We start from the raw sequence: 13,818 nt of genomic DNA on the forward strand, positions 1-13,818 counted from the left end.
ATTAGAGAGTATGTGGACAGGACAGCCGGCTGGGTGGCTTGAGGACAAGAAATGGGGTGAATAAAATTTTGAGCCTCTCCCTACTATTCAATAATCTGTGGCGTGGCGAGCAAGTGTCATTCCATTGTCACTGTCAATTTTGGTGATGGTGTTTGTTTGGTTGGTGATTTCGTGATTTCATTTGCAATTTTCGATTTCCGTCTTACTTATTTCCTGAATCGTTATAATTATAAAGAAATAAAGATAATGATGATTCGTAACTCAAACACAGATATTACGTAGTTTAGTATAACATCGTATATTGTGAGGGAAACATATGGGGACACCTCCAAACTTGCCCTTATTTTTGATAGCAATTATTGTGAAATAGGTTTACTGTAAATATAAATCCATATACATATTTTGTTTATCGTTACCGTGAGCTTTGTACATCATGTAAGTATGTTTTAATATACTTGTTATTAATTATAACCCAATACCAAATATGTTTACACAAGGTTGACTTGAACTACAAACTGTTGTAGGTCTTCAAGGCACGAAGTGATGAGGCATCGCGATCGGTCTGAAAATAGATCAATAGATCGGCACCGTGACCACAGGACCAGGAGTAAAGATAGACGGTCAAAATCTCACTCTCCAGCCAGAACTAAACATAGATCTTCCAGTCGTGACAAAAAGAAAAAAGACAAAAAGTCCAAGAAGAAAAGTAAAAAGAAGAAGAAAAGGGAGTCATCTTCTAGCAGTAGTTCGAGTAGTGACACAGATGAAGAGGAATTGAAACTCCTGCAAAGGTTGGAAGCCGAAAGGCAGCGTCTGAAGGAAGAGAAACAAAAACAGAAAGAGTTGATGAAAGCTAATGAGACTCCAGAAGAGAAGAGGTAAGATTGATCTTTGCCTATTATTGATCGTTGTTTTTTTTATACTTACAATAATTCTTTTGTAACATGATTTGTTTTTCATGATAAACGTTTTAAATTCTACATATTATAACATAATTTTAGGGCTCGTCGCCTTAAGGAAAAGCAAGAAAAAGAGCGCAAGAGACGTGAGAGAATGGGTTGGGACAATGAATATCAATGTTATACCAACCAGGATAACCCATTTGGGGACTCGGCACTGACCAATACATTTGTCTGGACTAAGAAACTTGCCAAGGAAGGGGTCAAGACAGTCTCCAGGGATGAGCTGGAAGCTTTAAACAGGCAGAAACAGATGGAGAACAAGATTGAATTGGAAAAAGTAAGTAACCATTCTGGTAATTTTTNTTATTTTTGATCTCTTCCTTTTTAGCTAGCTTTTTCAAGAGGTTTCAAATATTGGGCATTTTCTGTTGTAATTTCAAGGTACTATTCTAAACTATCTATTTGTGCTGTTTTTGTAAATAAATTAAAGAGAAACAAAAATAAAGATATTGCTTTTCATTCACATTTGAAGTGATTTTCAATTTATAATGACTGCCAACTGAATGTATAGTGACAAGCTAACTTAGGCTAATCAACTGTGGCCAGGTAAAGCAACGTCGCCTAGAGCGCGAGGCAGAGCGCGCGGCGCGCGAGGCGGAGGCGGCGGCGGCGGCGCGCGCGCGCGAGGCGGCGCAGTTCAGCAGCTGGGCGCGCCACGAGGACGCCTTCCACCTGCACCAGGCGCGCCTGCGCTCGCAGATCCGCATCCGCGACCAGAGAGGTGAACCTGCTGGACCCTAGCACAGTGACGATAATGCCTGTATCTTGCAAAAAAAATTGGGGTGAAAGAGGGGGATAATAGTAGAGATTGGGGGATAAAAGTTTTTTTTATTTATTTTTTTACAAAAAGTTCGGTTTTAAACCAGTAACCCTTTATCCTGTCTTCAGCCAAGCCAATCGACCTGCTGGCGTGGTATGTGAGCTCGGAGGAGTGCGTGGACGCACTGGAGATGCACGAGCCCTACACTTACCTTAACGGGCTACAGGCGCAGGACCTCGAAGATCTTCTCGAGGACATCAAGGTAACCATACAAAACTTATTCCTACTTTTATTTTTGACAACGTAAAGCCGGGTCTCCAGCGCGTGTCTTTTGCCCAATAATTTTTTTTATAGACAATTTTGTGTTATTTGTCATGTTTTTGATGACTGTGTACGGCAAAACACGCGCTGGAGACTGCTTTAAAGGCTAAGAATGCGTTCAAAGTCTAGATTTGTTTGGCCGCGACTGATGTGGTCTCTTATGCTGCAGGTGTACCAGGAGCTGGAGAGCGCGGACAACCAGGGCTACTGGGAGGACGTGCGCACCATCGTGCTGGACGAGCTGGCCAAGCTGCGGCGCCTGGCCGCGCCCGACGCGCGCCGCGACGGCGTGCACCAGGCCGTGGCCGACGACGTCACGCAGGTACAGCCCAGACTAGCGTGGATGCGTGACGTAATAACATTTTAGAGTACCCGGAGGTCACATTCCTCTCATTTAAAGGCGAGTACGGAGCACTAGGGTAATCTATCCCGCAGGGTTGATATGTAATTTAATGCTTAATTTCCGTGCGTTTTTTATTCGCTGACGCTGATCCAAAATGATGAAAGTTTACTCATAGGGCTCATGCAGGTGCAGGTGCATGCTTGCAAAAACTTGCTGTAGTGTATACTAATATTTCACGCACATGACATGGTATAAATTTTGGACTCAATTAGAATCCGAACTGTTCACTCATTCTAGCCTCTAGGGGCAGAAGTAGAAGGTAGGTTCTCGTTAATATTTAATTAATATGTGTGTGCAGATCTTCAAGGGCAAGACGGGCGCGCAGCTGGAGGCGCTGCAGACGCAGATCGAGCAGAAGATCAGCGGCCGCCGCGACGGCGTCGACGTCGGCTACTGGGAGAGCCTGCTCAGCCAGCTCAAGGGTCAGTACTTACGCGAAATACGATTTGAACAAAATTCTTATTAACGAGGTGATAGGGACTACCGTCAGAAATGGAAGCACATCGCCAGGAGAGCTACCCTCGGAGATAACATCACCTCACCATGTACCTCGTCAGCGCAACCACGACCACTCTGACAAGAGTGCCCGACTAAGAAGAAGAGGATAGGGACTAAAGTCGTTTTTTGCTTCGTTTTGTGTGCATCTATGGGTTATTTATTTGCGTAAATTTTTTTGAAATAAAACTAATGTAGACTATCGCATTTGAAAACAGTTTCCAATAAAAGAATTGAAAAAAATGCACATTAAGTACCTACCACGTGAGATGCAAGCCAAGAGCTGCTCCACTGTAGTCAAGATTCCTTCCACCCTTCAGCCAGTTGTGTCATATAATGTTAACATTTCTCTGCAGCGCACATGTCTCGCGCGCGGCTGCGCGACCGGCACCAGAGCAACCTGCGCCGCAAGCTGCAGCTGCTCAAGCAGGAGCAGGGCGTGCAGCCGCCCGCCGCCGCCGACGCCGGGCCCGCCTCCGCCGCCGACGCCGCCCGCCAGCCGCAGCCGCAGTGAGTGTCCTTTGTACTTAGCACGTTAATGTGCCTTCCATCCCCGCAGCCCCGCCACAACCACTGGGAAATATGCGTCCAGAGGCGAAGTGGAGGTCTTCTTTCTCCACTTCATTTCAACTTAGCTAAGTCTTTTCATCTGAGCTTCAGAATTTTTAAAAACTGTAACACCCAGGGCCGGATCTACCATATGGCTTTTTGGGCTTCAGCCCAGGGCCCCGTGGATTCAAGGGGCCCCTAGCTAGCTAAGTCAAGTCAAAGTAAAAAATAGACGATAATGTGATAGTAGGGCCCCTAAGTAGTATTAGCCCAGGGCCCCCCAAACTCACGGTCCGGTCCTGGTAATACCGTTTAAAACGATACTGCAGTGCATCAGGGATGCTGGCAGAAGCTCGAGTAGATAGCTTTGCTGCCATTTTAAGAAAGCGCACTGCGTCCCTGATCCACCGTGTGCGTGGCAGCTCCAACAGCCTCCTGCAGAGTGTCGCGGCGAGGTTGGACGTGGACAGTGCCATCATGCAGCACTGGACACGCGTCCATCTTACTAAAGACACCAAATTGTCGTTCGTTAATTGTGTTAAGGTTACTGTGTGATTTACTAACCATAGTTTATAAGACCTTTGTTACTAACACTTTTATGGGCTATGCCTGAAATAAATACCTTTTATTTTATTTATTTATTTAAAACAATTTCCAGAACGTCCGACACCCCCGACGCGGAGCCGAAGGAGGAGGAGAAGGCCGAGCCGTCAGCATCGGCCGCGCCCGACGACGACGGCTCCGACTCGGAGGACGACAGCGCGGCGTGCGTGGCGCTGTACCGCAGCGGCCGCTACTCGCCCGCGCTGCTGCCGCCGGCGGCGCTGGAGCCCGCGACGCTGCTGACGGACGTGGCGGACGACGAGCAGCGCGTGAGCTTCCTGCGCCACGCGCTGCACGCGCACGCTGCTAGTGCACAGGCTGCGCGCGCGCCGCCCCCACTCGCCGCTATGGTGAGTGCATAGATTAAATTGTTTGAAGTTTTTATTTTTTGTGTTCTCACAATTCTCAATGGAACGGTTCGGAACAAACTGCATTGAATCTAAATTGCGTGTTGTGTCAGTCTATAATTGTTGTTGCATTGTAACTTTGTTCATAATTGTCATTTTAAGTGTACATGTTGTTATGTAACAATGTTGGTAGACCTAATAAATAAATAAATAAATTCCAACCGTGCTTGGGACGGGGTGAAAGCGCGGTTTTCACGCAGACTGACAGTGTTTAATGCTAGGTGATCTGGCACAAAGCAATAACGACTGTGTGCAAGTTGTGTGTGCAAGAGGCTAGTCGGTAACTTACTTGGATGGATCACGTCTGTTAGTCAGAATAACTCGACTTTTGTCAACCGATTTACGTATGAGACAAGTTTATTGTAAACGTTAATCCTGTATTTTACTGCGAGTGTAATACCGCACGGTAGGTATCACTAAAAAGTCACGGCCATTTGAACTTTACTGTTGTAACAATAAAGTTCAAAATGGCATATCGCACTCGCAGTTATAGTTCCAAAATACTGAACTATCCTATGCATGACATTGACAGTGGGGCGCCACCGTCAATACCGGATCGCTGGTTCAGATTTTTGCCATGTTGGAAACCATATAGTTGAACGATGGTAGCGCCCCCCTGTCATTGAGTTTGGTGGGACAGTTCAGCTTGGGTCATCTATATGAGTTTGAACAGCATTTGACAATTGTTATGTTGCAGACGAGCTCGCCGGCGGGCGAGGGCAGCAGCACGGCGGCGCTGGAGCGGCTGGCGGCGCGGGCGCTGGCGGCGGGCGGCGGCGCGGCGCCGGACCACGCGCCCTTCGCCGGCGAGCACGCGCTGCCCGACGCGCCCTGCCTGTGGGCCGACAAGTACCGCCCGCGCAAGCCGCGATACTTCAACAGGTATAGTTCGTTCGTTCGTTTCAGCCAAATGACGTCTACTGCTGGACAAAGGCCTCCTCCAAGGTTTTCCACAATGCACGGTCCTGCGCTGCCCGCACCCAGGCTCTTCCCGCGACCTTTACCAGATCGTCGGTCCACCTAGTAGGAGGCCTGCCCACGCTACGTCTTCCAGCCCGTGGTCGCCACTCGAGAACTTTTCTGCCCCAACGGCCATCGTCTCTACGAGCTATGTGCCCCGCCCACTGCCACTTGATTTTAGCAATTCTGCGATCTATATCGGTCACTTTGGTTCTCCTGTGAATCTCCTCATTTCTGATTCGATCACGCAGGGAAACTCCAAGCATAGCCCGCTCCATCGCCCTTTGGGTGACCTTGAGCCTTCTTAGTAACAACAGGTATAGTATTTGCATTCTATCGGAACTATTGTCTCCACCTCTTTCCCACTGCTGCAACTCATGTGTCTACAGCTTGACCGCCAATAAAAACCCAACCAATGAAGGTCAAGGGTCCAGGGTCTACAGCTTGACCGCCAATAAAAACCCAACCAATGAAGGTCAAGTTTGTCTCTACATCAAGTTTATATTTGCACTATAGTTAACTCTTAAGGCCTGGTGCAGACAGCACGGTTAATCGCACGGTTTCTAGCAGTTCCCGTACATTTCATTCAAACCGTAACCGCACGGTGCTTCGCTAATGATAATGACCCAGAAATCGCGCGGTTAATGTGAACCAGTGACTTCTCTGTGATTTTAAAAAGCCCCGCTCATTTCTATGGTTTTCCAGTGCTATCGAGGCTATATTGTAGAGTTTATGTTTTAATAACAAACATTTGTTTACCTACAGAGTGCACACGGGCTTCGAGTGGAACAAGTACAACCAGACGCACTACGACATGGACAACCCGCCGCCCAAGATCGTGCAGGGCTACAAGTTCAACATCTTCTACCCCGACCTCATCGACAAGAGCGCCACGCCAGAGTTCTCACTCGTAAGTCACATTTATCTAGTCTAAATGCTTTTGTGTATAGTAAGATATAGTTTTTTAATCCACANTATAAAAAAAAAAGTGCTGTATTCTGACAGAATACGTCCGCTTTAGCATTTGTTACTATGACACCAAAGCTGTAGCACCACTGTACGTCGTAGTATTTGAGATCAAAGTCGGTCGTTTCATATATTTTTAGAACTCAAATACTACGATGCACAGTGGTGCTACAGCTTTGGTGCCATAGTAATAAATGCTAAGGCGGACGTATTCTATCAGAATCAGGGTTCGAAAATATCCGATATTTATTATAAATATCAAAATATCGGATATTTATGATATATATCCGATATATATCAACTTTGATATATATCAAATTTGTATGAAAGCTATACTATTATTTTATTGTATTATTTATGAATACCATTGCATATGTGTCACATAAACATGTTTTTAATGTTTTTAAAACTTAAAATCAGACAAATAAAGCAAAAACATAAAATCTTCTTGTAAATACGGCAAAATCAACTAAAAAACAAAAATCTTATGTGAAAATGTACAAATACAGTTACAAATTTTAAAAATTGATATATATCATCAAAACCGGCTGGATATATATCGGATATATATCCGATATATATCAAGATATATATCCCTTGATATATATCCTCGAACCCTGATCAGAATACAGCACTTTTAGTTTTTGGCCGGCACTTTTGATTTTGGACCAAAATGGATGATGTCCTTTGGGGGTGAAAGAGGGGGACAATAGTAGAGATTGGGGGATAAAAGTTTTTTTTATTTATTTTTTTACAAAAAGTTTGGTTTTAAACCAGTAACCCTTTATCCTGTGTTCAGCCAAGCCAATCGACCTGCTGGCGTGGTACGTGAGCTCGGAGGAGTGCGTGGACGCACTGGAGATGCACGAGCCCTACACTTACCTTAACGGGCTACAGGCGCAGGACCTCGAAGATCTTCTCGAGGACATCAAGGTAACAATACAAAACTTATTACTACTTTTATATTTGACAACGTAAAGCCGGGTCTCCAGCGCGTGTCTTTTGCCCAATAATGTTTTTTATAGACAATTTTGTGTTGTCATGTTTTTGATGATTGTGTATGGCAAAACACGCGCTGGAGACTGCTTTAAAGGCTAAGAGTGTATTCAAAGTCTAGGTTTGTTTGGCCGCGACTGATGTGGTCCCTTCTGCTGCAGGTGTACCAGGAGCTGGAGAGCGCGGACAACCAGGGCTACTGGGAGGACGTGCGCACCATCGTGCTGGACGAGCTGGCCAAGCTGCGGCGCCTGGCCGCGCCCGACGCGCGCCGCGACGGCGTGCACCAGGCCGTGGCCGACGACGTCACGCAGGTACAGCCCAGACTAGCGTGGATGCGTGACGTAATAACATTTTGAGAGTTCCCGGAGGTCACATTCCTCTCATTTAAAGGCGAGTACGGAGCACTAGGGCAATCTATCCCGCAGGGTAGATATGTAAAATGCTTAATTTCCGTGCATTTTTTAAACGCTACCGCTGATCCAAAATTATTTCAATTTACTCATAGGGTTCACACCTGCGTGCTTGCAAATACTTCTCATAGTGTATCATAAGGTTTCACGCAGATACTTGACTTGTGTAAATTTTGGGCTAAACTAAGACCCGAACTGTTCACCGAGGTAAAAGGTAGGTTCTGTCTAATTGTTTAATTTATGTGTGTGCAGATCTTCAAGGGCAAGACGGGCGCGCAGCTGGAGGCGCTGCAGACGCAGATCGAGCAGAAGATCAGCGGCCGCCGCGACGGCGTCGACGTCGGCTACTGGGAGAGCCTGCTCAGCCAGCTCAAGGGTCAGTCAGCCACCTACATACTATACTATCTTATCTTTCTACCACGTGAGATGCAAGCCAAGAGCTCCGCGTTCGTAGTTTCCTCTCACCCTCGTAGCAGTCGTGTCATATAATGTTAACATTTCTCTGCAGCGCACATGTCTCGCGCGCGGCTGCGCGACCGGCACCAGAGCAACCTGCGCCGCAAGCTGCAGCTGCTCAAGCAGGAGCAGGGCGTGCAGCCGCCCGCCGCCGCCGACGCCGGGCCCGCCTCCGCCGCCGACGCCGCCCGCCAGCCGCAGCCGCAGTGAGTCCACAATCATACTGCATGTCCCGCGACCGGCACCAGCAACCTGCGCCGCAAGCTGCAGCTGCTCAAGCAGGAGCAGGGCGTGCAGCCGCCCGCCGCCGCCGACGCCGGGCCCGCCTCCGCCGCCGACGCCGCCCGCCAGCCGCAGCCGCAGTGAGTGTCCTTTGTACTTAGCACGTTTTTTAACGTGCCTTCCATCCCCGCAGCCCCGTCACAACGTACGTAATGCGTCCAGAACTAAGTTCCACATCATTTCAACTTGGCTAAGTCTTTTCATCTGAGCTTCAGAATTTTCAAAATCTGTAACACCGTTCAAAACTTTCCAGAACGTCCGACACTCCCGACGCGGAGCCCAAGGAGGAGGAGAAGGCCGAGCCGTCAGCATCAGCCGCGCCCGACGACGACGGCTCCGACTCGGAGGACGACAGCGCGGCGTGCGTGGCGCTGTACCGCAGCGGCCGCTACTCGCCCGCGCTGCTGTCGCCGGCGGCGCTCGAGCCCGCGACGATTCTGACGGACGTGGCGGACGACGAGCAGCGCGTGAGCTTCCTGCGCCACGCGCTGCACGCGCACGCCGCCAGCGCGCAGGCTGCGCGCGCGCCGCCCCCACTCGCCGCTATGGTGAGTGCATAGATTAAATTGTTTGAGTTTTTTTTAATATGTTCTCACGATTCACACCCGAAGTGCCTGGGACGGGGTGAATGCGCGGTGTGATATTTTCACGCAGACTGATAGCAGTGTGTAATGCAAGGTGAACCTGGCGCAAAGCGACAACGACTGTGTGCATGAGTGTAGTCGGTAATTTACTTGGATGGATCATGTCTGTTAGTCGGAAAAACTCGATTTTTGTCAACCGATTTACGTATGAGACACGTTTATTGTATAAGTACGTTAATTCTATATCATCACTGCGAGTGTAATACCGCACGGTAGGTATCACTAAAAAGTCACGGCCATTTTGAACTTTACTGCTAAACAATAAATTTCAAAATGGCATATCGCACTCGCAGTTATAGTTCCAAAATACTGAACTATCCTATGCATGACATTGACAGTGGGGCGCCACCGTCAATACCGGATCGCTGGTTCCGATTTTTGCCATGTTGGAAACCATATAGTTGAACGATGGTAGCGCCCCCCTGTCATTGAGTTTGGTGGGACAGTTCAGCTTGGGTCATCTATATGAGTTTGAACAGCATTTGACAAGTGTTATGTTGCAGACGAGCTCGCCGGCGGGCGAGGGCAGCAGCANCTTAGCACGTTAATGTGCCTTCCATCCCCGCAGCCCCGCCACAACCACTGGGAAATATGCGTCCAGAGGCGAAGTGGAGGTCTTCTTTCTCCACTTCATTTCAACTTAGCTAAGTCTTTTCATCTGAGCTTCAGAATTTTTAAAAACTGTAACACCCAGGGCCGGATCTACCATATGGCTTTTTGGGCTTCAGCCCAGGGCCCCGTGGATTCAAGGGGCCCCTAGCTAGCTAAGTCAAGTCAAAGTAAAAAATAGACGATAATGTGATAGTAGGGCCCCTAAGTAGTATTAGCCCAGGGCCCCCCAAACTCACGGTCCGGTCCTGGTAATACCGTTTAAAACGATACTGCAGTGCATCAGGGATGCTGGCAGAAGCTCGAGTAGATAGCTTTGCTGCCATTTTAAGAAAGCGCACTGCGTCCCTGATCCACCGTGTGCGTGGCAGCTCCAACAGCCTCCTGCAGAGTGTCGCGGCGAGGTTGGACGTGGACAGTGCCATCATGCAGCACTGGACACGCGTCCATCTTACTAAAGACACCAAATTGTCGTTCGTTAATTGTGTTAAGGTTACTGTGTGATTTACTAACCATAGTTTATAAGACCTTTGTTACTAACACTTTTATGGGCTATGCCTGAAATAAATACCTTTTATTTTATTTATTTATTTAAAACAATTTCCAGAACGTCCGACACCCCCGACGCGGAGCCGAAGGAGGAGGAGAAGGCCGAGCCGTCAGCATCGGCCGCGCCCGACGACGACGGCTCCGACTCGGAGGACGACAGCGCGGCGTGCGTGGCGCTGTACCGCAGCGGCCGCTACTCGCCCGCGCTGCTGCCGCCGGCGGCGCTGGAGCCCGCGACGCTGCTGACGGACGTGGCGGACGACGAGCAGCGCGTGAGCTTCCTGCGCCACGCGCTGCACGCGCACGCTGCTAGTGCACAGGCTGCGCGCGCGCCGCCCCCACTCGCCGCTATGGTGAGTGCATAGATTAAATTGTTTGAAGTTTTTATTTTTTGTGTTCTCACAATTCTCAATGGAACGGTTCGGAACAAACTGCATTGAATCTAAATTGCGTGTTGTGTCAGTCTATAATTGTTGTTGCATTGTAACTTTGTTCATAATTGTCATTTTAAGTGTACATGTTGTTATGTAACAATGTTGGTAGACCTAATAAATAAATAAATAAATTCCAACCGTGCTTGGGACGGGGTGAAAGCGCGGTTTTCACGCAGACTGACAGTGTTTAATGCTAGGTGATCTGGCACAAAGCAATAACGACTGTGTGCAAGTTGTGTGTGCAAGAGGCTAGTCGGTAACTTACTTGGATGGATCACGTCTGTTAGTCAGAATAACTCGACTTTTGTCAACCGATTTACGTATGAGACAAGTTTATTGTAAACGTTAATCCTGTATTTTACTGCGAGTGTAATACCGCACGGTAGGTATCACTAAAAAGTCACGGCCATTTGAACTTTACTGTTGTAACAATAAAGTTCAAAATGGCATATCGCACTCGCAGTTATAGTTCCAAAATACTGAACTATCCTATGCATGACATTGACAGTGGGGCGCCACCGTCAATACCGGATCGCTGGTTCAGATTTTTGCCATGTTGGAAACCATATAGTTGAACGATGGTAGCGCCCCCCTGTCATTGAGTTTGGTGGGACAGTTCAGCTTGGGTCATCTATATGAGTTTGAACAGCATTTGACAATTGTTATGTTGCAGACGAGCTCGCCGGCGGGCGAGGGCAGCAGCACGGCGGCGCTGGAGCGGCTGGCGGCGCGGGCGCTGGCGGCGGGCGGCGGCGCGGCGCCGGACCACGCGCCCTTCGCCGGCGAGCACGCGCTGCCCGACGCGCCCTGCCTGTGGGCCGACAAATACCGCCCGCGCAAGCCGCGCTACTTCAACAGGTATAGTTCGTTCGTTCGTTTCAGCCAAATGACGTCTACTGCTGGACAAAGGCCTCCTCCAAGGTTTTCCACAATGCACGGTCCTGCGCTGCCCGCATCCAGGCTCTTCCCGCGACCTTTACCAGATCGTCGGTCCACCTAGTAGAAGGCCTGCCCACGCTACGTCTTCCAGCCCGTGGTCGCCACTCGAGAACTTTTTTTGCCCCAACGGCCATCGTCTCTACGAGCTATGTGCCCCGCCCACTGTCACTGTGTATCGGTCACTTTGGTTCTCCTGTGGATCTCCTCATTTCTGATTCGATCACGCAGGGAAACTCCAAGCATAGCCCGCTCCATCGCCCTTTGGGTGACCTTGAGCCTTGTTAGTAACAACAGGTTTGCATTCTATCGGGACTATCGTCTCCACCTCTTTCCCACTGCTGCAACTTCTGTGTAGCCAGGATCTACAGCTTGACCGCCAATAAAAACCCAACCAATGAAGGTCAAGTTCGTCTCTACATTCAAGTTTGTATTTGCATTATAGTTAACTCTTAAGGCCTGGTTCAGACAGCAATAATCGCACGGTTTCTGGCAGTTCCCGTACATTTGATTCAAACCGTAACCGCACAGTGCCTCACTAATGAGAATAACCCAGAAACCGCGCGGTTAATGTGAACCAGGCCTAAATATTGTCTTTTTTATCTAGAATGGACTTCTGTGATTTTAAAAATTCCGCTCATTTCTATGATTTTACAGTGCTATCGAGGCCTTATTGTAGATTTTGTTTTATCAAACATTTGTTCACCTACAGAGTGCACACGGGCTTCGAGTGGAACAAGTACAACCAGACGCACTACGACATGGACAACCCGCCGCCCAAGATCGTGCAGGGCTACAAGTTCAACATCTTCTACCCCGACCTCATCGACAAGAGCGCCACGCCAGAGTTCTCACTCGTAAGTCACATTTATCTAGTCTGAATGCTTTTGTGTTAGTAAGATATAGTTTTTTTTATCCACAACATAGCTGCCAATGCTCTAGACCAGGGGTTCCCAAACTTATTTTGTCTACTGCCCACTTTGCGAATAAATTATTTTTAAGCGTCCCCATTTTTAGTCGAGAGTCGAGTGCTCAGTCGATGTCTAAGAGTCCTTCAAATGAAATTACAAACCGCCTCCCAAGTCTCTACACAACAGCCAGATTTTTTTCTGGGTCTCTTACCGCCCTTTAGGCCTACCGCGCACACAAGGGGGCGTTTTCGCCCCCTTGGGAAAGGCTGCTCTAAACTAATTTTTAAAGGCATGTATTNCCCATTTTTAAATTGAAATGAATGAAAGAGATAAATTACTGATTTGAAACGATTATTTGAATTTCAGAAAGCATGCCCCGAGAACCCCGACTTCGCCGTGCTGCGCTTCCACGCCGGGCCGCCCTACGAGGACATCGCGTTCAAGATCGTCAACCGCGAGTGGGAGTACTCGTACAAGCGCGGCTTCCGCTGCCACTTCCACAACAACATCTTCCAGCTGTGGTTCCACTTCAAGCGCTACCGCTACCGCCGGTAGACTGCCGATCAATATATTGTTCAAATGTACTGGCTCATTCATTTTGTCTACCCTCTTTTTTACTATTTGAATTTTAGGCGGTTATCACACTGCGCCGCGCTCCGGACAGATTTAATCATTGTATGCAAGTACCTCAGTTTGTATAGAAAACACGCGCGGCACTTCACACTGACAACGCGTCCGCGCGCGTGATATTTTATATGAAAATCACGCGCTCCGTGATAACCGCCTTAAGAACTCACGAAGCGGATTTCTATCTACTAATTAGACGAGTCATTGGTGCAGTCCTGTTGTCCCCCAACTACCTTTGTAGTCAGGTGATAGTAGAATATTCTATGTACAGTCAGCTTTAAAAAAATCGTGACACCCAAAGTAGCCAATAAGTTCGCAACAACATTTTTATTATAATTGGAATAAGGTTGTGTTACTACACTCAACATCAAATAAATCGCACCATCCGCGACGCGAACTTTAAAGATTTTCTACTGACACAATCATGGTGCCCCAACGATATTGGTGTTATTTGAAAGCCCAATAAATATCATTAAAGAAAAACACATTTAATTTCTTAATACATTATTAACATATACCATAAATGTGACTTGAA

General features: G+C 48.0%; 1 protein-coding gene across 1 annotated transcript; it reads left to right on the top strand.

Moving 5' to 3' along the window:
- The first annotated feature begins 115 nt into the window (after window positions 1-115).
- On the top strand, window positions 116-13,240 carry cactin (cactin, spliceosome C complex subunit). The gene is given in 14 exon segments (XM_028316888.1): window positions 116-435; window positions 525-878; window positions 1,002-1,239; window positions 1,509-1,683; window positions 7,226-7,359; window positions 7,584-7,736; window positions 8,088-8,211; window positions 8,344-8,653; window positions 8,827-9,121; window positions 9,252-9,298; window positions 10,434-10,728; window positions 11,483-11,667; window positions 12,458-12,602; window positions 13,023-13,240. Coding segments are annotated over 14 exon segments (2,646 nt in total). The 5' UTR covers window positions 116-433; the 3' UTR covers window positions 13,212-13,240.
- Window positions 13,241-13,818: the final 578 nt, after the last annotated feature.

This window comes from Ostrinia furnacalis, unplaced genomic scaffold (assembly GCF_004193835.3).
Source record: "Ostrinia furnacalis isolate ACB-3 unplaced genomic scaffold, ASM419383v2 OfSCF5989, whole genome shotgun sequence".
Classification (NCBI taxonomy): Eukaryota; Metazoa; Arthropoda; class Insecta; order Lepidoptera; family Crambidae; genus Ostrinia; species Ostrinia furnacalis.